At 41.7% G+C, this 25413-nt stretch overlaps 1 protein-coding gene and 1 pseudogene across 1 annotated transcript; one reads left to right on the top strand and one right to left on the bottom strand.

Moving 5' to 3' along the window:
- LOC143869873 (chloroplastic import inner membrane translocase subunit TIM22-2-like) overlaps positions 1 to 3088 on the top strand; it is a 66880-nt pseudogene extending 63792 nt beyond the window's left edge.
- A 1457-nt stretch (positions 3089 to 4545) lies between these two features.
- LOC143862922 (Putative lysine decarboxylase family protein) lies at positions 4546 to 24221 on the bottom strand. The gene is made up of 4 exons (XM_077373830.1): positions 23807 to 24221; positions 5445 to 5573; positions 5105 to 5289; positions 4546 to 4987 (listed from the first exon to the last, which is right to left on the bottom strand). Exons 1-4 carry the CDS (start codon positions 24005 to 24007, stop codon positions 4597 to 4599), a joined length of 906 nt encoding a protein of 301 aa, XP_077229945.1. The 5' UTR covers positions 24008 to 24221; the 3' UTR covers positions 4546 to 4596.
- Positions 24222 to 25413: the final 1192 nt, after the last annotated feature.

Below are 25413 nucleotides of genomic sequence, written 5' to 3'. Positions count from 1 at the left end.
AATCAAATGTCACGTCCGTTTGACGTTAGACGACACGTTGCGTCCCGTGATCCACGCACGACTTTTAAGGGCATTAAATACGCCGTTTCCTTATCATTATTTAAAGCGCCAAAAACCGCAATTACCCAAGAGTCGCGACCGTTACACGTGTCTCTTCGAAGTATCCCTCAGGACACGTCAACAAGCACTCAAAAAGCAAAGCTTCCCCTGGTGCCGAATATCGTTTGGTGAAATTAATCATGCGATACACTCAAGCTGTGTGACATCCACGCCAAGGTCAAAGTACACTCGGGACCGAATGTGCGCACTTGTGCCATGAACGTAACTCCAACTAAAACGATGCACCCTCGCATGGTGATGCATGAGTCATAACATTCGGCTCCGATTATTATTAAACAACATATTTATCATACATCTACGAGCGTCGGCCACACACCACCATCGGTATTGAATAATAATGGAAAATAATAGAAATGACAAATATTATTTCATTCACAAGTAAAAGAACCTTTACAAAATGAGGGCCTCTAGGCCAAAAACAAAAAAGAAATACATTCGAAGCTCCATTAAACTATGGCTAACTACAAAAGACAGAAGGAATGTGATGCGGTCGGCGGTTCACTTGCTTGGACAAAAGTATGCTACTGGGATGTTTAACCAGGTGCTCGAGAAGGAAATTATGAAGGGTCGACACCAGGAGCTTCAGTGTCATATGTCTGGTGAACCACCTGGCATTGGACCTCACCATCGCCACGGCACCCACTTGGCACAATCTTCTTTACCCCTGAAGGGAGCTCAATTATGACACAGCCAAGGTCGTGGCCGAGGATGCTGTCATTCGGCCGGATTCTCCTCCGGCTCCTCTTCAGAGTCCTCCTCAGGATCCTCCTCTGGAAAATCCTCCTCCAGATGAGGCTTGAGACCAGGGGACACGGATCCGACCCTCATAGCGCCTTCAGTCACCCCTTGTGACATCGCCTTCAGAGCCTCGTTCTCCCTCTCCAATTCTCCAACTCTGGCTCTTAACCGGAGAACCTCTGTTCCCTGCCGAAGAAGCTGGTCCGCCACCCCTTGCCCTCTCTCCATCGCGTGCTTCAAAGACCGCTTGTAATTAGAGGCGAAACTCGGAACGTCACCAGGAGGAAGGCAACTCCCAGCAAGCAAAAAACTCGAACCACTGCCGGGTTCAACCTTCCGCTTCTTCTTGCTTTGTGAACCATGGTCCACCTCTTCCATTCCGGCCGTAGGGGAAGCCACCGGCGAAACCATCGCCACCAGAGCTACCATTTCTGGTGAACTAGGCTCTACCACTGGTGAGCCTTTCAGCCTCTGCGATCTCTTTGTTCTACGGGCCACCGGTTCTCTGATGATGGGATGGTTACCCTCATCTCGGTCCGAAAGCAACTCCACTTCCACCACCGGAACTATCGCCCCTGGTTGGTCATCGCCCACAAACTCCTGAGACATTTTCCGACAAAGAAAGCACAAGAAAGAAAGAAGCGAAAGGAAGAAGAGAAGAAAGAAGAGGAAGTGACAAAGAACCCTTCCCCCACTCCCTCATTTATAGGAGCGACTGGGCGGGAAAATCAAGCGGGATTAAATGATCCCGCCGATTTTCAAAACCGCATTTGGGGGAATCAAATAATCCCGCCAATTTTTAAATCAGTTTGGGAAAACCAGGCGGAAATTTAATTCACCCTCCACTTCTCAAAAGCCTATAATGGTGAGCACGGGTAGGAAAATGTGCATCATCATGAACCGTCTCATCAAAGATCTACGACTATCGAGTGATGCGACGCACCAGATTCACTCACCAAATTACCGCCAAAGACTTTTCAACTCCATCATCTCCAAAGAGTCGGCACCGATCCACCGCTTGAAAATTTAGCTACTTCCTCGACCCTTACAAAGGGACTAGGAAGTAGGGGGGCAGTATGTTGGGGGTAAAAATCGGCATTCACGGTATCGACCCTCAAACTCTTTCTCCACCATTCAACTGGATCAATACAACCCCCGCAGCAACACTCCGTAGCGAACATTAATTGGACCTCCTTGATACTTCTCCCTTGACCAGTACCGAGCTACCAGGGAAATCAAACACAATCGTGGGGATCTTGCCCCCAAGCGACTAATCCAGACGGCCGTTATACGTAAGGCGCGGCTTTTGAATTCAAAACATCCCGCCTAAATCACCATCCACGATCTCCGCCCGGAATCGTAGGAAATCATATCTCCCTGATTTCATTCTCTATCCGTCGCGCCCCACGTGGGCTAAATTAAAGGCCTAATTGATATCTCCAAGATCACGAATCTCCTCCCTATAAAAAGGTTCTATACACTCAACCAGAGGGCATTCCATTCTCCCTCTCCCATTCCCCGTCCATTGTCTGTGATTACCCATCTCTGAGTGGCCGTCCAGAGCCACAACTCCGGGCCTACTGACGCTTTTTCTGTGAGCGTAGGATTACAGGTTTTACGAAGCTAGTTCATGCAGTCAGATTTTGGGCATCATCAGTTATCTCATTCACTGTGGATTGTTCATGATTACATGGGGATACATACATACAAATATTTTTTTTTGTTTTTGTTTTTTAATGGGTAAGCTGGGGTTAGGCAGACCCTACCATATATATTAGATAATAAAGAAAGATACACATGAAGCTAGGAAACAGCATTCCAAATCATGCTTTGGCATACAAATATGCCAAAGCATGATCCTATTCATTAATTTGCAGTAACAAGTCCAGTTATGATGTTACCTTCCAATGAATTCATGTGTACATGCATCTTTATATGTATATCATGCATGCATGGATGTGAGTTTTTGAGATTTTTGTGGTATCCCTTTTCAGGTGCACCACAGGCTCTTCTCCAGAGTTGTCTTACCCTTGGAGCATTTTCATGTATTATTGAAGGGCTCAATAAGCAACAGCCTGCACTTGCCGCACACTCTTTCTCAATGAGCAATAGATTCACATACCCACATGCTGTTCTTCCTCCCTTTGCACTTCCTCTTCCTCATAACATTATAGAGGGATTTTCTTCTTTCTTTCAGTCCTTACCAAAGTCTAAGAAAGGCAATTACTGATCCTCTAGAACATTCTAAGTCGACTCTTATTTTTTAGCGTTTGGCCTTTTCTTAAGTGTAGTTTTTTAGTACTGGCTTGTGTAAATTGGAGAAGAGGGAATGAGAGATGGAGATGTGCTTCTGCTTCTTTATTGCAGCTGATTCGGGAAAACTGTCTCTGTGTTTCATCGAAGGTTTTAAATTTCAGTTTTGGTGTCGGTTTCGGCCACCATGGAAACTGGGATATTTCAGCTTCGATGGAAATTTCAGCCAAAATCATGTAAAATTGTGATAACAATTTTGGTGGAAATTTTACGAATTTTGGTGAAATTTTTTGTAAATTTCAATAAAATTTTGTAAATAAGGGTAAAAGCTTGAAATTTCAGCAAAATTTTTCCGAAATCTTGTAAAAATCCAGTTTCTAGTGTATTTTGTTTCGACCCTGACATTTTGGCCGAAATTTTAAACTGTGGTTTCAGCAGCCACAATTTCCAATTTTGGGTAAGAAGACCTCGCCATCCTACAAAGTAGACAGGGAATTGCCCAAATCGGTTTCTCACACCAAGGTGGTATTCTGATTCTGCCCGAGTCAGAATGGAAATTTTAGTAGTTTTTTTTTTTTTTTGAATTAAAGCTTTTTATTTTTAGTTTTTCTCATTCTAGACTTAGAATATGATGTCCATTTTTCTAGCAAGTAGAGCGGCCACTGCTAGAACCAGTCATATCTGGATGATGAACCTCCTCCAACATGTTTATTTCAGTTTTTTGAAAGATGGTTTACAAAGAAAAGCTGATGTTCCCTATCTCAGCTAGTAACATATCTACTTTTTGCTGCCAAAAATAAAATGGAAACTTCTAATTATCCAAATAGGCTAAGCCAATCTCAGGAACATTTTTATCCAATTATCTCTATCCCTATGGAGAACGGCTCTAATACACAGATTGCTAACACTTCTTGAGGCCCAGTTGTGCCATGTGTACCTGACAAGCTTGGCCAAATAGTGTTAATAACACACCTTAATCCGATGATCAAAAGTCCTTAATCCATCAAACCCCGTTTAGGGTTCTGCCAAGACAAGCTAAACTGTTAACTTTTTTGCAATCAGAGATTCAAATTGAAAATATAATAAGGGATTTGATAGGGACCATCGCAGAAGGCACTTCGCGGGCCGGCTGTTGCATAAGAGAGCAGCCACATAGGATCACTTTTCAACAAATTTTGTCTTATTCGTTTAATTCATCTGAGGTGGCTGCTCTCTCATGCAACAGCCGGCCCATGAAATGCCTTTTGTGATGGTCCCTAGCAAATCCCTTATAACAATATTGAATGCAAAGTTTTACAATGAAATACAACAAAATTACCAGTCCCATGCATTGGGAGTTTACATTTGGGGAATTCTAGCAAAAGAGAGGACTGTACCCGGCCAGATTACACACCCATTTGGGATTTGCTGATTTCCATAAGAGTCTTCATTCACTTTTGAAAGATGACTTTCATTTCATGCACAAAGAGTCCAATCTACACCACTTTAATGAACTGTTCCATGCACCCTTTCAACTCCAGTTTTGTACTTTCTTTTGCTATCAGGAAGACTGTAAAATTCTGCCAAATACTCCAAAGCTTCAAAATTATCATTACATACTTTCCAAAGTGAAGCAACCTCTCCTTTGGAAACAGTACCCCAATCTTCACAGTCATCAAGGAAGCTTAACAGCTTGGAATAGAAAGAATCATAGTTTATCAACAGGAAGGGAATTGGAAGCTCTGACCCAATCCTTTGAAGTTGAATCAATGCTAAAATCTCAAAAACCTCATCTAGAGTGCCAATCCCACCAGGCAAAGCAACTACTGCCGTCATGTCCAAAGCACTCTTCCTCACTACAGAATCCACCAATCCGTGTTTTCGTGCAGAGAAAAACCTGCAGTTTTGAAGTGGGTTATTGAGATTTTATCTGCAACTGGTTTTTTTAAAGAGGTGAAGTCACTTGGGAGAATTCTTGAGAAATTTCATTTGAGAGGATTATGGAGTTATTTACCTGCAAGTAAGATAAGTTTCAGATGGGAGGTATGGATGGAAATTTGATGATGTCCATTCGCCTGATTCTTTTGCTATCTTAAACCCGCCGACTGGTTTTTCTGCTTCAAGAGCACCTTTAATGGCGGCATCCATTAGTCCAGGACCAGCTCCTGTCCAAGTGGTGCAGTCCAAAAGGTTTGCAATCTGTGAGAAAACTTTGCATTAGGGTGCGGCCCACCATTTTAAACCTCATGTGGTGTATGTTGTGTGTGTTTGGGCAGGAAAGATAAAAGTCATTTTGAATTCTTATAGAGCAAGATACAAAGAGAAAAAAGCCAGTTTAATGCAAAATGACTTGCCTCTCTTCCCAATTCCAGTGCTTGCAAGTAATGTGGATGGTCTGTGTTTACTCTCGACGAACCCAGATAAACAACTCCCCTTCCAAGCCTGTGTATGAGTTCATAGCATCTCTTTATCTCTTTGCTTACCTTTAAGAAAAATTTGCATTGATAAATCAGCTACTCAAATGCATTTGTCCTTTTTTAAGTAATCTATTCACATAGCAAAATGGTAACTTTACCCAGCTTGTTTGATTCAGTATATACAATCCCACAAAGATAACAAATTAAAGCTGCAAGAAACTTTTTAGGTTTCTGTAGATTGAGAGCACGTCAATTAAAGGAGAGTATAAAAGGAAATATATGAGATCAAGTAAGATGTCTACCATGGGAACAAACACCGGTAAAAATACTTAACCATCTGAATTAGATCGAAGGCACGATAACCATATATAAGTATCAAATTATGGTTTCGGAAAAAGCAGGTCACGTTGCATTATGGATAACCAATACCAAACTAAAATTCTAATAATTGTGGGAGCATACATAATGCAATGAATTAAAGTTCAATGCAACCCTATCCAATAAAGAGGCATTGTCTTTTGTGCAACAAAAAGATAGCATATACTTGCATGAGTGCAAGAAAACAGCCTATTGACTATGGCCAGATGGACTACCAGTAAAATAGGGCAGTAATGTAGTCCTTCATGGAGACTTGTAGGATTACAGTACCCATGCGCAAGACACAACCCATTGCATCAAAGATTTTACCTGAAGAAACGAAAGTAATTCACTTATTTACATGCGCTGGCAAATAGAGTTGCTCGCATCTCTCCCAGGTGGTCACTACAGATTTGGTGAATTGTTTCATGGTTTACTCACTCCCACTTTACAATTTCTTTCCTTGGAATAAGCACATATAACTGCGAAGAACCTTCTCAATAAACCAATATTGGCGGATTACTAAATACTTCATTCTCTGTATGGCTTCCCTCTTATCATAATAAAAAGAAAAATAATACTCGACAACAATTCTGTCATGTTCATTTTATCTCCCCTTAGGAGGTGAACCCTAATTGCAGTTTCTCATCTTGAAGCAATTCTGTCATTTGATCTATCCTTGAAAGCATTGGAAAAATAGAGCAAACATCCATTGAAGCAATCTTTAAGCAAGCATTTGGGTGGGGACTTGAAGGAAAGTGTAGAATTAGCAACAACATCATGGATGAACAATGCTTTAAGAAAAATAGAGCAAAGGGACAAGGTCCAAGACTCTTTCTTTTAAACGATAACACAATTTTGTAGAAAAGCAGGCACCATAGTACATACAACAAGGACGAGGCGTGCCCCTAGATATACAATGGCGAAAACAAGAAGTTAACTTCGACCAGATCAGCTACCCTCTAATCTCCCTATTGCCCTCCTCTAGTAATGGAAGGCAAAAAGGAGATTAGAACAGAGACTCAGCCAACATTATCGCTTTGGCCTGTAATAAAGTAGTGGGACCTTGGATGTTGGCTTCAATCATTGATGAAATTAGAGAAGTGGTTGCAGTGATAACACCCAACTTCCAGCATAGACGGTGCTTAGCAAATGAAGAGGCAGATGAGTTGGCCAAAGATGGATCAGATAAGGAGAAAGGAGATACTGTTACGGGTAGATGGCGGCTGACGGGTGCAATCTTTGATTCACGGTTGGTGCCTGTCCGGATAGTAGCAAGTGCTTCTCAATTTTTGGAATGAGAAGATTCAAGTCATTTTGAAAGTGCCTCAGAAGTAAGCTGCTGGAACTAGGGGTGTTTCAAATTACCATGAAGAAGGTGCAGGTGATGGGTGCTATAGTGGGGCTTGTGCCTGGATATAGAGGGTTTTCTCTTACAGTCCTGAATACTTGTATTGGGAAACTTGTTACGGTTTTCTTTTGGGGTCTTGCTGGGACATCACTGTAAAACCATTGCATTGGAGGGGCACCTTGTACCTATGATGTAATTCAGCTTTCACGGTTAATAAAATATTCTGTTATCTTTCAACAAAAAGTAATGAGACATACACCTCCTCCTCCTCCAACTTATTATTCTACTCATTTGCAGACCTCCTCATATGCTGGAAATCCAGGCTATTATCAAGCATAGGTCTCTAATTTCCGATATGATACCTGTTGAAGGGTATTTTGGTCTTTACGTGTAGTGTTGAAGGCTATTGTTGTCTTTGTGCATGTAACCCTAATATAACCCTAATGTGGGCTCCCCTCTCTGGGCCAATTGGATGTGTTGATTCTAACGAGGCAGAAATTAAAGTAGCGCTCCAAGGCATTACATATCTTGAGTCTCATGATATATCGCAAGTTATAATGGAGGGTGACTCGCGTAATGCTATTGAATGGTTTCAGGGTAGCAAGGTAAACCCTTGGAGATTAGCTCGATGGATTGATGAGCTTAGAGATCGCATTGAAGGGTCGACGATTTCTTTTCGGCACACTAAACGGACCGCCAATAAAGAAGTGGATAAACTCGAAAGGGATGGAGTTGTGAGGGCGGCTCTTGAGTTCTTCGACTTTTTACCCCCTTGAGTGGCTTTTGTGTTTGTCTTCTCTCTGCTCTTCTCATTCTTCTCTTGTATTGCTCTTCTTTTTTCTGACTAGCTCAGTTAGTCTTGCATTCTTCTCTCTTTTTAATGATATTCAGCCATTACCCTAATGTGGGCTCCTATATATATCATATTACATGAGGAGGTCCCTAGTTGAGACTCATCATCTTCTCCCTCACTCTTCTTCTTCCTCTCCTCTTCTCACTTTAACATGGTATCGGAGCCAGATCTAATCCAATAAAAAAAAAGAAAAAGGAAAAAAAAATGAGGAGGAAGAGGAGTCCCTCATCTCTCTCTCTCTCTCTCTCTCTCTCTCTCTCTCTCTCTCTCTCTCTCTCTCTCTCCATGTGCGCCTCTCCCACAAACCCCTAAAATCTATCCGTATCTCTCTCTCCGTAACCCTTGCGTGACAACCCCACACCCCACAGCATCTGGCCCCCACAACCCTTCGCCTGACACCCCCTGTTTTCTCTCCACATTTCTCTCCCAATCCCACACTGTTGTGCTGTAAACCCCATCCCATCTCTCGCGTGGGTCCACCTCAATCCCCACTTGTCGTAACCTTACCCTCCCCTCTCACGGGCGTCTCCGTCTTTCCGTAAACCCACCATTGCCGTATCCACCTCCATTGCCGTATTCTCCCTCCCATTCCTTCAACCCCTCTACCTCTTCATCCTATTACCATAAAACTCCCTCAACTCCTCTATCCACCATTCCATATACCTCTACCACCTCTTCATCAATATTGTAAATCCATCCATTCTCCATTTCCAAATCCCTAATCCCAAATCCTAATCCCTACATAAGCAACTTCAATTGGTTTCTTCTCCCTTTTCCATCCCCAATCCCCAATCCCCAAATCCTAATCCATTACCTTTTTTTTCCAACTCCCCAAACCATAAATCTCCATCCAAAACCCCAAATCACAAATCCCAAATCTCCACTCTTCCATTTCTAACAAACATCCATTCACATCCACCTTCCTTCTCCTTTGTCTTAAAATCCCTAATGTCCCCAAACCCTTACCCTATACCCTCCCTGAATCGCTTACCCTATACCCTAACCCTAAATCCCTAAACCCTAACCCCAACCCCTTGCCATGAATCCCTAAACCTCAACCCTTTTGTACATCCATCCACCAAATTTCCAAAAAAAAAAAAATCCCTTTTATAGATCCATCCCACCTTTCCCCAAAATCCACAGTTCTTTTTTTTCTCACTCCACATTTCCCTTTTCTCTTCTAACTCCATAAATCCATAAATCCCTTGTTCAGTTCTTTCCCGTTCACCATAATCCCTTTCTTTATGGTTTGAGCCCCCCTCCTCTCCCCCCGCCCCCCACCCCACCACCCCCACCACAGCTTCGATTGATGTTGTCGTGCCCTCCTTCTTGGATGGGTTGATCGTGGTGGTTATCGTTGTTGTTGTGATGCTCACCCTTGTTTATCGATTGATCGTTATTGTTGTGGGCTCGCTTTATGAGTAGTGTTTGTTGGTGCTCTGGAACCACGTGAGGAGTAGTTGCTTTGCGTCAATTTACACCTTCATTGTGGTTGTGGTGGTTTGCCTTGCTTTCCACGTTGTTGTTGTGGCTTGCTATACTCGTTTTCATGGCTTCCTCTTCATGTTTTATCAGAGCCGTGTGATGATGTGTGGTTGTCTGCCTAGTTGTTGTTGGCTGCTCGTGTTGTGATTGTCGATTGGTCGTTGCTGGAGATATCTCTCCTGTTGTTTGGTTGACTGCCCAGTGGACGCGTGGTGGATTGCTCGTTATTGTGGTGGGATGATTTTATATCACCCTATTGGTTGCATTGATCATGGTTGTGATCGTTGCCGTTGTGATTCTCGCCCTGTCAATCGGTTGATCGTTGTTGTGATGGGCCTAGTTTATATCATCCTTGTTGGTTGGTTGTTGTGCGCCTGTTGTTTGTTGTTGTCGTGCGCCCGTTTGCTGTGAGCCTTGTTGATTTGTTGTTGTGCGCTCGTTTGCTGTGCGTCTTGTTAGTTGTTGCTTGAGCTTTGGCAAAGGGTGACAGTGCAATGCACCGTCCGTACATGCGTACGTGCACGCACCTCATCTAAATAAATACAATTATTGAGTCTAGGGATGCTACTTTATTTTAAAATAGGTTCTCTTCTATTCCTAAATGATGGATTCTAAACCACCTTTAGAATCTTCATTAGAACCTCAAGAGAAAGATAATGAGGAATCTATTGAAATAAGAAGTAAAAGATAAAGAAAAGATAAGAACTTTGGTCCCAAATTTGTAATAAACTTAATAGAAGAATCAAGAGATATGATCTTTGATTCAATTATGTTAAATCTAAACATAGTAGCAGATCCTAAACCCTATGAAGAAGCGATAAAATCCAAAGATGCAGTCCTTTGGAAAGAGGCTATTAATGATGAAATGGAATCAATCATTTTTATTTTTATTTTTGAAAATTAACGAAAATTTATTGATAAAACAGAGTGACAAGATGTCCCTATTAAGAAGCACGCTGGGATTTGGCAAAACAATGCCTATAAAGAGCCTAGATAATCAATACAAAATACATTTGTTCTCGTTGCTAAAACCCCCTTTTTAGCGAGGGCATCCGCCGAAGAATTAGCCGATCTTCTCCGGTGTACAAGTTGAGGATGAAGGCACCAGACAAGATCCCGAATTTCGTCCAGAATGTGATATAACCTCCATGGCCCACGTCCTCCATTTCCGGCCCAAGCAATGACATTCGAAGAATCCCCCTCCACTATCGGTGGACGTAAATTATGATTAGCGTACCACCGGAGACCAAATAGTAGCCCCCTCGCCTCTGCTTCATTACCATCACATGTTCCCGACCCGGAATACAACATTATAGTCCTGCCGGTGGAATCACGTACTAAACCACCAAAACCTGCCGAACCGGGATTTCCTAATGAACTTCCATCGAAATTAAGTTTTAACCACCCCTCCCCCAGAGCAACCAAGTGCGGAGTGATTGTAGGCTGAGGCTTTCTTTCGAGTAGCACCACGTTCCATTTTCTCAAGGCAATCCCAGTTGAATATGGTAGTTTTCCTTTCGCCTTTGCCCATGCGATGAGAAAAAACTTTTATATCCAGAATAATGTGCCTCCAATGCTTAGCTTTGTCAGAGAAAAGGACTTCCATAGTGATTCACCTAGACATTCATGAAATGCATTCCACCAATTTAGGATAACATCTGTTATTTCCCTGCATTACCCATAGAAATCCGAAGAATCGGAACATTGCATTCCATATACAATACGAATAAGAGTAGTGTAGCAATAGGTGATCAATGGTCTCCTCCGCTTCACAACATAGAACGCACTTGCTGGCAAGATTAAAACAACGTTGTTTTAAGCGATCGTAAGTATTGATAGACTTATGTGAGACAGTCCAAGCGAAAGCCATTATCCGCGGCGGGATTGGTTGTCGCAAAATATTTTGACAACGGGAATCAGCGCCTTCCTCATTACTCAGTTGCTGGAAAAAAGACCTAACCGTGAAGCCTCCCTCCGACTCAGGTTGCCACATAACTCTATCCTCCTCTAGTGGTGATAAATCTTCCAACCCTTCCCATAGGAACTTCGCAACTTCTCAATTCTCTTCGCCACCGTTACCGGGATTTTGTTGAGCGACATGAAGTAGACGGGCATATTGGCCAAGGCTGCCTTTATAAGACTTATTCTTCCCCCAAAAGATAAATATTTCTTTTTCCATGAAGCCAACTTCCTTTCAATCCTCTCCATGACAGGATCCCACTGTGCATTCGATGGTACCCCAAATCCCAATGGGAGCCCGAGATGGTATATGGGTAGTGTAGTTGCCAAACACCCCATTGTTTCAGCATGCACCGAGAGTTGCCTTGCATCAATGTTGATGCCCGCAAGCACACTCTTGTACATGTTGATTTTAAGACCCGTAGAAATCTCGAACCATTTGAATAGAAGCTTGAGATTAGTTACATGTTCCGCACCGTTCTTTAGGAATACCAGAGTATCGTCGGCGAACTGTAAGTGAGTCATCTCGTAGAATTCTCAGATACTTTGAGCCCCTTTAAATACCCCAACTCCTCCGCTTTAGTGAACAAGCAACTCAATACTTCAGCAACCATGATGAAGAGGTATGGCGATAGAGGATCCCCTTGCCGTAGTCCCCGAGTCAAGCCAAAAGAACCTTCAGGAGAACCATTAATGAGAATGGAAAAAGAGGCCAAAGATATGCATGCTTTCATTCACCCCCTCCATTTAATTCCAAATCCCATTCGGTCCATAATATAATCAAGAACAAGCCAATCGACGTGGTCGTATGCCTTCTTTATGTCCACCTTTATAATAATTCCACTCCGCTTAGTGGAATCCAGGATTTCGTTGGCAATGAGAAGAACCCCATCCAGAATTTATCTTTTATTCACGAAGGCCCCCTGAAATTTGGAAATCACCTCACCCATTAACGTCTTGAGTCTACCAGCAGGGCTAAAATCTTGTAAACCCCATGCACGAGACTGATCGGCCTGTAATCTTTGATCTCTACCACTCCATTAATTTTAGGTATCAAGGTAATGAACGTGGAGTTGATGGCTCTATTAAGAATTTCTCTTTCATGAAATTCTAGGAAAAAAGCAAGGATTTCAGCTTTGAGAGTCTCCCAATGTTGGTAGTAGAAAGCCATTGGGAAGCCGTTAGGACCAGGTACCTTATCTTTCCTTAAGGATTTGAGAGCAACTTCAATCTCCTCCATGGTGAACGGTCTCTCCAGCCATTTTACCCGATTCTCTGATATCTTTTTAAACCGGAGGCCAGCGAGTTTGGGACGCCAGTTATATTGTGCAGTATATAACTCTCGATAATAATTCAATATTTGGTTCCGGATAGCATCTCTCTCCTCCACTAAGTTCCTGTCCACCGATAAGCAATTGATTGCATTAACCCTCCATCACGTACAAGCCATTCGATGAAAGAACCTTGTATTCATATCCCCCTCTTTGAGCCATGTTGCAGGAGACTTTTGCCTCCAACCGATCCCCTCTTTCTAAATAATATCCTCGTACTCATCTAGCAACTCCACCCTCAATTGCCGATCCGCCTCCCCCAAATTTATTTCAGACTCTTTATGTTCCAGCAGTCCCAACTTCATCAGGACTTCTTCCTTCCTGAATTCTTTTGATGCTTTTGCTTGTTTCGCCCAATCTTTAATCTTCAATTTTATGGCTTTCAATTTTTTGCAAACCACAAAGCCTTTCCAACCCTCCACCGATTCGGCATTCCACCATCTTGGTATTTTATAGTTGAGCTCCTCCACATCACACAAACCCATGTCAAACCTGAAAGGTCGTGGGCCACCACTGAAATCAGACAGCAAAATCATCACTAGATTATGATCGGATATTGGTCTTGGTAATGCACGCTGGCAGATTAGTTGAAAAACCTCCTCCCATTCCTTAGAGATGAGGATCCGATCCAATCTGCTTAGCACCAGCTGGTCTTGATTATTTGTCCATGTGAATCTAGCCCCCTCTAGTGGAAGATCCACCAGCTCGCTATCTTGAATGAAATTGGAAAAATTCCGCATACTAGTGGTAAAGGGGCCCATCTGTTTTTCTCCTGTGGAAAGTGTACAGTATTAAAATCTCCACCAATAAGCCATGGCCCCTGCCATTGGTCTCCAATATTTTTGAGTTCCAGCCATAAGAATCTCCTTTCACGAGCACTTCCGTATACCGCATTCATCGGCCATTGACAGTCATTTACCCGAGACTTGGATCGGATCGAGATTGAATGTTCGTTGGTGAAGCTATCAATCCTTTCGAGTAGGTTGTCTTGCCAGATCACGATTGTTCCCCCTACGGATCCTCTTGCATCTTTTGCCGCCCACCTTCTATTTGATCTTCCCCAAATGTCGTCGATAAGGCGCTCTGATACTCCCGATAATTTCAACTTCACAATTGCAAGGATATCGGGATTTCTGACAGAGCAAAGATCCTTAACAGCCAGTTTTTTCCTCTCCGATCCCAACCCTCTGATATTCCAGAAGATAACCTTCATCTGTAACATTTAATTTCCGGAAGACCCTTACCCTGAGTAGCCTCAGCATAAACGCCTCAGCTCCCGCATTCCCCTCCCACTTTTACTTGCGGATGCCTTGTTTTTCCCTTCTCTTTTATCAATCTTGTCAGCCATCATCCTCGTTTGAGAGATATTTTCTTCAAAAAGGATGCTGAAATCCCGCCCCATATCCGACAAAGCCTCGAAATCATCGTTTTGATTTGTACTCTCAGAAGACGCCCCATCATCGCTGGATAGACAGGCTTGAATTTTTTCTCGCAATTCGACCTCCATAGCCACTTCCTTCAACTGCTCCTGACTCCCCGTAGTGAAACCCGATTTTTCATTAGAGTTCCCCTGTACTTCCTCTTCAATTGGCTGATTCATACCATCTTTTTTTTTATGAGGCTTGGACGACCCCACAAGAACGGGATCCTCCTTCATTCCATTCGGCATCCCCGTACCATCAGCTTCTGGAGAAGAGAGGGTGTGGCTTTCATTCAACATCTCCTTACCATTTGCGTGGATATGGAAAGGAATTTTGCCCTCCATCTCATTTCCCGCCATCTCCTTCGAGAGGTTTTTGTCATCTATCTTCCTCTATTTGTGGGTGATGTACTCCCATATAACATCCACCATTCTGTATATCTTATTATTCTGGTGCATTCTTGGCCGCTCTTTCCTCCAATACATTCTCCGAGCTACCTCCCGATCAACCAGAACCTGAAGAAGTTTATCAATCGTTCTTCGAGGTCCCATCGAAACTCCCCTGTATTCATTTCTTCCCGCATTAGGTATTCCCCTTTTTCTTGACAAAGGAAGCTGAACTCTGGTCCTTACATTAGCTTTCTGGGTGAAATTACCGCCAGATGTTTCCCTACTCCTCTTATTAAGCCTCCACCTATCTGTCTGCATGCCACCCTTCTAGAAACGGTCAAACTTATCGTCTCGAGGCTTCGCCAGCACATCAAACGTATCTTCCACGTTATCAGTCACCGTGTCATGTTTTGAAGCCTTCCCCACGTTACCTTTATTATGGACCAACGTGCCCTTCATGTTATTAGGGTTTTTGGAAGCATCCAGTTCACCATCCAATGGTTCATACACGACCTTTTTATATGCACCCATTTCGCCCATCGAATAATGATCATCCAGCACCCAGTCGCGCCAAAAGATACCCCAATGATCACCATCCACATTATCTCTCTTTAATATTTTGAAATTTGAATTTACGTCACGTGTCACCACAAGTGCATGATCGTGCATGTCCCCTATTGGCTCCTTTCCTTTTCATATCTTATCTGTTAGCCAATCCTCGTCCAGAGATTTCTGACCGTTGGATGAAAGCATCTGGGCATCCTCTGCCGTTGAATTCATCTTCTTCGTTTGTCCATCGGCCCCAGCAGGAGCTCCACCCTTTGACTTCCGGCTAAGCTCTGGTACTGGATCACGACCGCCCATTGACCCTTTCAGCTTAAAGGGATAAGATACCAAATTCTTGGGTACAAAGTTCGTCGCGACTGTCAGATCTTTCCCAAATTCTCCAGCTATTCCAATGAGTAATATCGGTCATCCACCTTCAAATGAACCACAGACTTCAGAAAAGCCCATTCGGAAGTAAACACCTTAGCTTTGGCGTATTCTAGGCTTTGGGGATTGTCTCTGTCCGTCTTTATTTCCATTACAATGTCGAAGAGAGCCTCCAGAGTTTCCACCGTAGATGTAGCCCATGCATGGAGAGGTATTCCATAGAATCGGATCCATATTGCCTTTGCCCCGGTCCTGAAAGCCGGATGCCAAGGGTAATGCGATAGGAGATACTCGCCAAAAGCATTTGTTCCCATCTCGAAAACCATTGAAGCTTACTGTTTTGATTGGAACCAAAAGAGAACTTCAATTCTGCTGATAATGAAAGGCTCCGGGAGTTGTGGCAAATCCCAAAACCATCTTGCCCATTGCCAAATCTCCCCAAGCTCCCATTCATTTTTTTTAATTCTTCAAATTTGACACGTTTTCAATAATTTCTCTATGTTTCACCAGTTCTCCGGCGATTTCCACCACCCTGGCATCATCTTCTTCTAAGATTTTAGGGTTTTCGTCCTCCGGCCACAGACAATTATCCCTCTTTTCATGTCCGTCATCGTTCTTTTTTCCGGTCTCGATAGGGGTCAGCTTCGAGTAGCATCTCCGGCATTCCTGCTGTCTTCGAGAATTATGATATCCACACTTCTTGCACCTCCAATCCCCGGGGAGAAAACGAACTCCCAGTTTTCTTCGTAGCTATTATTTGCCTGCAAGAAACCCCTTCTCGCAGTCGTCGCGTTGTTGACACCCTCCGTTGCGAGCTGAAATCTCCTCCCCTCAGTCTCTCCCACTTTCTTGAACTTCAGCAAGGTGGGAGTACGGTTTTGAGGGAGTAAGGTGGTTAGAGGCAATCTGGGTAATAAAACATGGAAACTAGTTGATTTACCATTTGGATCCAAACCCATAGGTTGTAAGTGGATCTTCAAAAAAGAATATGAAAGTAGATGGAACCATAAAAAAGTTTAAGGCGAGGTTAGTTGCCAAAGGCTTTACACAAAAAGCCGGAATAGACTACTTTGTCACTTATGCCCCATTTGTTAGGATCTCCACCGTTAGAGTCCTAATTGCTCTTTAAAATGACATTCTTGAATGAAGACCTTGATTAAGAAGTGTATATGGAATAAGTAAAGTTTGTAAATTAATTAAGTCTCAATATTTTCCTAAGCAATGGCATGAGAGATTTGACAAGGATTTAGTGTCAAATGGGTTCAACAAACATGAATCTGATAGTGCGTATATAGTAAATATAAAAATGGTAAAGTTGTTATAATATGTCTATATTAGATGACATGCTTACATTTGATACTGATATGGATAGTATTATAAGTACTAAATGGTTTTTGTCATCTAACTTTGACATGAAGGATATGGTGTAGCATATGTGATTTTGGTTTATTAGATTAATAAGGCAAGGTAATTGTTATAATATGTCTATATTAGTTGACATGCTTATATTTGGTATTGATATGGATAGTATTATAAGTACTAAATGGTTTTTGTCATCTAACTTTGACATGAAGGATATGGGTCTAGCAGATGTGATGTTCAGTATTAGATTTATAAGGCAAGGTAATCTTACTCTTACCTAATCACACTATATAGAGAAAGTTGTTAAAAAGTTTAACCACTACGACTGCAAACCAGTTTCAACATCTTTGATTCAAATATAAAGTTATATCCTAATACCAGTAGGACTATTTCTCAGTTAGAGTATGCCAGTGTCATAGGTAGTTTGATGTATGCTATGACATGTACTAGACCTGATATTGCATTCTCACTAGGAAAACTAAGTAGATTTATTAGTAATCCTGGTCACATACACCGAAATGCTATAAATAGGATATCAAAGTATCTAAAAGGCCCTACAGACTATTTATTGTCATATAGTGTGTATCCTGTGGTATTAGAAGGATACACAGATGTCAGCTGGTTAATTGAGCATGTTGATCATTCATCAACGAGCGGTTGGATTTCACTCTTGGTGGGGGAGCTATCTCTTGGGCCTCTAAGAAGAAAATTTGCATAACTATTTGCACCATGGAAGCGAAGTTTATTCCATTGGCTTCATGTTGCAAAGAGGCGAAATGGCTAAGGAATTTACTATTAGAAATTTCAATTTAGCCTAAACATATGCCATCGATTTGTGTGCATTGTAATAGTTAGGCCACACTATCAAGGGCATATAATCATGTATATAATGGTAATTCATGGCATATTAGACTTACACATAGTGTTGTTAGGCAGTTACTTATTGATGGATTAGTAACTATAGATTTTGTGAAATCGGGCCAAAACTTGGCTGATTCTTTAACAAAAGGTCTTCCAAGAGATATGGTGTTTAAGACGTCAATAGGGATGGCTCTAAAGCCATTAACTCATGATCACTAATGATGGAAACTCAACTCAACGATTGAGGAGACATCAAGTCTTGAGTTCAATGAACCCAAGTACATCATATGGAATGATTACAAGCACTATGATATTATTTAAATGAGATCCCAATGGAAAGTGCTTAGTATCAGTAATGTGTAATTGAGGAGGTTGAGCATATAGGCTCTTAATAAGCTTCTAACAAAGTTGTTAGGGTGTTATAGTTACAGGGCACTCTTAAGCCTACCTATGTGAGTGTGAAGGTGGTGCCGCCTTCTATGAAACAAGGCTAGTCTCTAGAATACTCATTAAACTGAGGTACAGACACAAGGCCAGTACACGTGTACACGTGTCGGCTTATTAGAATCACCTGGGGAGATGAATTTCTCATGTGTAGGGGTGTAACCGAGCTAAGCCGAGCTGAGCTTGGCCCAGCTTGGCTCAGCTCGTTAAGCTCACTACCTGAGCTCGGCTCGGGCTCGAACCAGGCTCGAGCTCAGCTCGGCTCAGTCAGGCTCACGAGCCTTAATGAGCTTGTTAATGAAAAATCTCATACCCTAAATGAAAAAAAATAGATTTGTTTAAACTCATACCCTAAATGAAAAAAACTCTACCCTAAATGAAAAAAATAGATATGTTTAAACTCATACCCTAAATAAATTATAAAACTGAAATGAAAATCCCATAAAAAAATCAACCCTAGATCTATTCAAAAACTTGTACCTAAAGAGCAAAAATAATCAACCACAAATGCAACAAAAAATAAAGAGAGATGGCAAAATAAATCAGAGTGAGAGCAAAAAAACCAACCTCAAATCTTCTTCTTCTTCTAGGCTTGGGTTTGCAGGAGAAATCGTCGGAGAGAAGATATAAAAAGAATAAACCCTTTCTTATACTTCTTCTTCTTCTAGGGTTCGGTGAAAAGGGGGGTTTGAGCTTGAGTTAGGCATGAGTAGATGGCCGGAGGGAGGGAGAAATCGTCGGACAAACAGCACGGGTAGAGGGCCGGCGGCGGCGATTCCCCTTTCTCTCTCTCTCTCTCTCTCTCTCTCTCTCTCTCTCTCTTTCTCAAACCCTCTTTCAGTCTTGTTCTAAAAAATAGGGAGAAACCCTTATGTTAACATGATAAAAGTAACGTGCTCTCTTTCTCTCTCTGTGTTTTAACTTTTATATGAAGTGCATTTTTATTTTTATTTTTGTGTGATGGGCACTCCACTATTATCTGATTCACCCCCCCTCCCCTCTTGTCTTTAAATAAAAGGAATTATATACGAGCCTTAGCGAGCCGAGCCTGGCCTAGCTCGGGCTCGGCTCGTTAAGATTAACGAGCCTGGCCAGCCGACTCGGCTCGGCTCGCTAAGGATTCGAGCTGAGCTCGAGCCAAGCCCTTACCGAGCCGAGCCGAGCCTGAGCCAAAATTTACACCCCTACTTATGTGTGAAAAATATCCGGTTGGCTATATAGAATCGCGAGTTCAAAGACATGTCTATTATGTTGTTCTTGTAACTTTAATATGTTCTCACTAAGTGAAGGTTTAAATCATCAAATACCTTTGTTTATGCATAAGAGTTCCGAGAATGATAAGATAGGTTTTGATTTTTAAAATGGTGGGGGACTGTTAGATAATTTTAAATAAATATTTTTGAAAAGGTTTTAAAAGAAAAATGACTTTTGTTTATAAAGTGGGTGCTTTTGAAAAGAGTGTAAAAGTGCCTTGGAAAGATAGTCCCACATCGGATGTGTAAAAAGTTGGAGAGAGGTATAGAAGTCTTTACCTACGACTCTCTCTTGCTTCGTAGCAAAATGGGTTTTGGCAAAGGCTGACGGTGTAACGCACCTTTCGCACATGTGCACGTGCATGAGTGGCGTGGGCAGTGGGCTGTAGAGTGCTAGTGGTGATTTTGGCGCACTTTGCATTTCACACGACACATCATCGCTAGGGATGATTGGAGCGCTTAAATTTATTCAGATTCCATCTGGGCCATCCAATCAAGATTGTTGTGATCGGTCAGGTCGACGAGTGTGATGTGGGACAGTTGATTGTGTCCCATCACATCCCAACAATCAAGAGCCGATCGGATGCAATCTACACCATCAATCGATTATCTAGCAGTTACGGGGGTGAAGAGAGGTTTTACACAAACCAACAGCACTCTGTTACACACACAAAAAAAAGGGGAAGAAGGAGAAAGAAAAAAAGTCTCCCTCTCCCTCATTGCAAAACGTGGGAGAGAGATATTGAGTGAGGGAAGAGAAAAGAAAGAGAGAGGGAAAGGAGTGGAAGGCTAAAGGGAGGCTTGAAATTCTCTAACTTTTGTCTTCATCAAACAAGTAAGTACCCTTATTACCTTCCTTGTCTTATAGTGTTTTCTTGGTCCCAAAACAGACCAGATTTAGCACTGTTTTTATGTGTTTTTCTTGGTCCCAAAACGAACCAGATTTAACGATGTAATGAGTAGTTTTCCTTGGTCCCAAATCGGATCAGATTTAATATTGCTTTTGTGTGTTCTTCGTCCTAAAATGGACCAAATTAAGCGTTGTTTTGTGTGTTGTTCTCAGTCCCAAAACGGACCAGGTTTAACACTGTTTTGGTTGTTTTCTAGGTCCCGAAACGGACCAGATTTATGCATTGTTAATGAATGTTTTATAGGTCCAAAAACGGACCAGACTTATACCCTGTTAATGTATGCTTTATAGATCCCAAAACGGTCCAGATTTGTACCATGTTGACATGTGTTTCATTGGTCCCAAAACTGTCCATATTTGTACCCTGTTGACATGTGTTTCATTGGTCCCAAAACAGACCAGATTTGTGTACGGTTGATAGGTGTTTTTACGTATCAAAACTAGATAGATTTAAGGTCAGTTATATGCATTTTTATTATATATTAAAATTGGACAGATTTAAAGACTGTTATATGTGTGTTTCTATGTATCAAAACTGGAAAGATTTAGAGTCAGATATATGCATGTTTTCAAGTGTTAAAACTGGACAGGTTCTACGTCACTCATATGCGTATTTTATATACTAAAAACGGGACAACAGTGTTCTATGTTTGTGTGCAAGTTTTATGCCCTCAAAACAGGGCAGTCATGTGTTTTTGTGTGCGTGTTTTATTCCCTCAAACAGGGCAGCAATGATGTTTTTCTGTGTGTGAGTTTTATGCCCTCAAACAGGGCAGCAGCCATGTGTTTCTATGTGTGAGTTCATGCCCTCAAACAGGGCAGCAGTAGGCTTTTCTGTGCATAAGTTTTATGCCCCAGAACAGGGCAGCCCTTTATGTGTCTTCTTGCTGCCCAAAAACAGGGCAGCAAGAGTCTTCTTCAGGTATGTATCTTTCCTGTCCAAAGATAAGACAGCAATGGTACGTCTATGTGCATGGGTTTCACCTAAAATAGGGCCTCAACGTAGTACCAGTATGTATTTTTGAAAACTTAAACATAAGGAGAAAAAATTGAAACTGTTATGTTCTAGCACTTGACTCCAGGACTATCACACTCCACTACCTATCACAAGTCGTCCATTCTTCCCCATTCGTAAGTTAGACAGGTGATAGCTAACTATGCATGGATTTTCAATTTTTGCAATGGAGATGGTGAAGTATTCTAAATTTAGTTTTCCTTTTTAAACTGCTCATGTTAAATAAATTATAGTTCCTATATCATATATTTGGAATGAAATTCAAATTTTGCTAACGGATATTTTTTAAATTGTCTGTTTCCTTTATTACGTGGAAATAATTGAAAGGCTTATAGTAGTGTGGAAAAACTAATCAAAGAGGAATAAATAGGGAAGGGTGATGGGGAAACCATTGAGTTATCCCCGGAATTAAGAATATACAACTTGGGAGAACCGTGCAACCCCTCGCTGATGCTGGAATCCTATGGAGACCACGATTCCCTGGGCGGTATGATCTACCGTAATATGTCCACGCGGAATCGGCCGTATCAGCAAGGGCAACAGACTCACCGTAATAAGTCCACACGGAATCAGCCGTGTCGGCAAGGGCAACAAGCTAGTTGGGAGCTGAAGTGCCTTGAGTTAAAAAGAAATTGTAATGATAAGAATGTAATGGATTTATACTCACTCTTATTGTAGTTGACTCTTCTCATTTCAGTTGTAAGTACATTTCGTTCTTTTAAAATGGTTTCTCTATTCAACTGTTCTATTTACATTATATGGATCTTGATCTGCTATTTGAATTGAATTTTTATACTTGCTTAGTTTCTGTCGATCTGCTACTAACCCAATTTTTCTCCCCAGGATTAGAGGATATTAGCGAGGGTGCTGTTGTGCACGAAGATATCTAGGAGTGTAGGATGATGGGAGCAAATAAATAAGGAAGACGATACCTTTCGTCGACACTTTGAATTTATTTTAGATTTGCTAGTTTGAGACTTTATTTAATCGAGTAATTTGTTTTAAGTTAAAGTTATTGTAAGAAGACGTTCTTGATATTGGAATAAGAGCTATGGTTATTTAATGTTCATGCTTTTGAAAAAAAATAAAAAATTTAGTGGTTTAATAGGTTCTTGCTCGTAGCGACCCTGTAAATCGGGTCGTTACAAATTCTATTCTAGTTAACTGTTTTTTGCAGAAACATAAACTAGTGTCTCAAATACTTGTTCATCCAATGGGGATTCGGGGTTTGTTTTCGTTTGGTGCAAAGCGTCAACAAACATTTGGTGTAGACAACACCGGGCTTCATTGTATCTTGGAGACAAATTCATGGTTCCCCTTGCACGCTAACTGGTGGGGGCAAATATTGTCTTAAGTGACAACCCGCCTTGAGGAATCTCACTTATTTCTGTTTCCCACCATCTCCACCACACATTTTCTCCAACACTGAAGTCTTGGACTATTGATTTTGTGATATGGGATTCTGAAATGTGTTTTCTTCTTGTGCTAGTTGCAGTGTTCTCATTTGTCTGCCTACTCATGGGACATTATCTCTAGTAGTTCAGTTCACTCTTTCTCTTTCGTAACTTCATTATTGAAATAAAGTTTCTGTTATCACTCAAAAAAAAAAAATTAGTGTCAATACCATGGCTTTAAATTTCGACCGAAATCCGAAATTTTGGATTTCGGTGGAGACCGACACCGAAACCACCCAAAACCGACATGGTCATTTATTTCGGCTGAAATTTCGGAATTTCAGCCGAAATTTCAGTAATTTCGGCCAAAATTTAATAATGAATAAAATATTTGTTTCGATTTTTGTACCAGATTTCAACCGAAATTTCAAGGTCCGAAACCGATACCGAAACCGAAATTTTAAACCTTGGTCAACACAACAAAAGCAAGTTAACAAGTAGGTTAATTTTAGAACCAAGTAATTTAGTTTTCCTCTCTAATATTGTACAAGATGATTCTATGGGAGCCTGCTACACTAGAATGTAATATCATTTCATCTTAATACACTGGTAGGGGTCATGCCAAACCCCAGCTTGCCTACCCAAAAAAAAAGGCAATTTAGTTTAAACACTAAACATCAATGACTGATTCAACCTTCTCTAGAATCACATATTTCTGTTACAAGTAAATCCATCACAATTAGAATTCCAGAAAAATGGAACAAAAAAAAGAAAAAAAAAAAGAAGAAAATCCAAACAATGCATAGAATAATGAAAATGGTCTTACCTCAGCAACCTTTATTTTCTAAAGATAGAGAAAATACCATTGTCTTATATGGCCTTCAAACTAATGGGTCGTCCACAAAACTAACAGAAAGCATAAATTTCAAAGAACCCTTAAAGCAAGATGGCGAAAAAACCAAGATGAGGAAAAGGGCTTGCCTCATTTGGGCTTGTTCTTTCTGCAAAGTCAATAGATTCATGCTTGCACATGAGAAATCTTCCTGACTGAAATTTAGACTTAGGCTTCAAATTTGAGGTCTTTATCTCTTTCTTACCAACCAAATAGGCAGTTAGAAACCTCTGATGGGAAGTTCTAAACAGAAGCTGAGAATCCAAGTAGCCCACCATAGAAAACCCCATTGTTTGCTCTAAAGTACTACCAGAGATGAGTTTTTCTCTTGGGTTTAGTTTTCAAACTTGAATCGATAGAAACAAGGAAAACCCATTTTTCTTCGTTGGAATTTCTCATCTAATTTTGAGTGGGAATAAGGAATTGTATTCGCTTGGGTAAATTTTTAGGGGAGGGATATTCCCCCACGCCCACGTGATGGATATTTTCCCCCCCTTTCCCCTTTAACAGAAACCGTTAACTTTTATGCTTTTGGAAACGGTTGCTTCACCACCCCCTTCATAAAAGTTAACGAAAACTGTTAGGGGGGGGGGGGGGGGCGGAATATCCATCAGATAACGGCGGGGTGGGGAGGGGGAGGGGGGGCTATCACTGCCCAATTTTTATTGGAGAAATTCTGATGCTTGATGCTTCCAAGGTGCTTGAAGGAGACAAGTAATGTTTTATGATTTTGATATCATTCACAAGATTACTGCACGTTTATGGTGGAGATTTGATGGCAGACAGTTGCATGGTAGGCCCCATGGGTCCATCGTTTGGTTTGTGCCAGAGACAAATGGCGTAAAGAGTAGGGTTGCAACTTGGGTGGGTTCAACCCGATTTTGGCTCAGGTTGGGTTGGCATTTCCTCGGGGCTGGGCTGGGTTGGGTTAGGTTTGGGAAAAGCCAAACCGATTTAATTTCGGGTTGGGCTAGGTCTGGGCCTTGGCAACCTACCCGACCTCCGTCCTCTAATTTTATCTTGATTTTTATGTTATTGCAGTTTTCTATTTGGCCCAAACCAACCTGAGTCAACCCGACCGATTTCAGGTTAGATGGGTTACGTTAGGGTTGAGAGATTTAGAGGTGGGTTGGGTTAGGGTTGACCTTCCTCAGCCCGAGGATCGGATTGGGCTGGGTTGGGTTAGTGTTGGCTACAACCCCATCCAACCCTACTGGAGTTGCACCCCTAGTAAGGCTATTGGAGGACTGATTTCCCCACTCCCATATTTTGATAATGGCACTAGCATTAGTCACTAAACTCAAGATGCTATCAACTTCCAATGTGAAAAGTATAAAACAATGTGAGTAGTGTCATTATCAAGATATGGCAGATCAAAGGATGGACAGAATTTGGGCATACCAACTGGATCCGAGTTTGACCATTGGATCTGTATCCAATGGTCCAAAATTATTTTGGATCAAGCTCTAGACGTAGCAGCAAAACCTGATCGGGCGTCTTAGATACGAATGGAGGGTGCTAGTGTACAAAAAATACCCTTAGGGGCCGTTTGGATGCCGAGAAGATTTTGATTTGGATTTCTCACATTTGCCGCCCATTTTGCATTGTGATTTGGATCCGGATCAAATCCTTGGATTTCCAAATCAGCGATTGACAGTGAAAAATAAAAATCAGATTTCCAAATATGCTGTGGAAA

The sequence above is a fragment of the Tasmannia lanceolata genome, unplaced genomic scaffold, assembly GCF_043159265.1.
Source record: "Tasmannia lanceolata isolate RefF3 unplaced genomic scaffold, GAP_Taslan_0.1 ptg000003l, whole genome shotgun sequence".
Taxonomy (NCBI): Eukaryota; Viridiplantae; Streptophyta; class Magnoliopsida; order Canellales; family Winteraceae; genus Tasmannia; species Tasmannia lanceolata.
Note: the sequence above shows the minus strand (reverse complement) of the source record. Positions and strands in the feature narration are given on the sequence as shown.

Bases quoted from the DNA above. Each gene is read 5' to 3' on its own strand.
- LOC143862922 (XM_077373830.1), bottom strand. From the start codon at position 24,007: ATGGGGTTTTCTATGGTGGGCTACTTGGATTCTCAGCTTCTGTTTAGA. The intron at 5,290-5,444 runs GCAAGTCATTTT...GTTTTCTCACAG, and splicing joins CACTGGAATTGGGAAGAGAG to ATTGCAAACCTTTTGGACTG. The intron at 4,988-5,104 runs GTAAATAACTCC...TCAAAACTGCAG, and splicing joins GAAACTTATCTTACTTGCAG to GTTTTTCTCTGCACGAAAAC.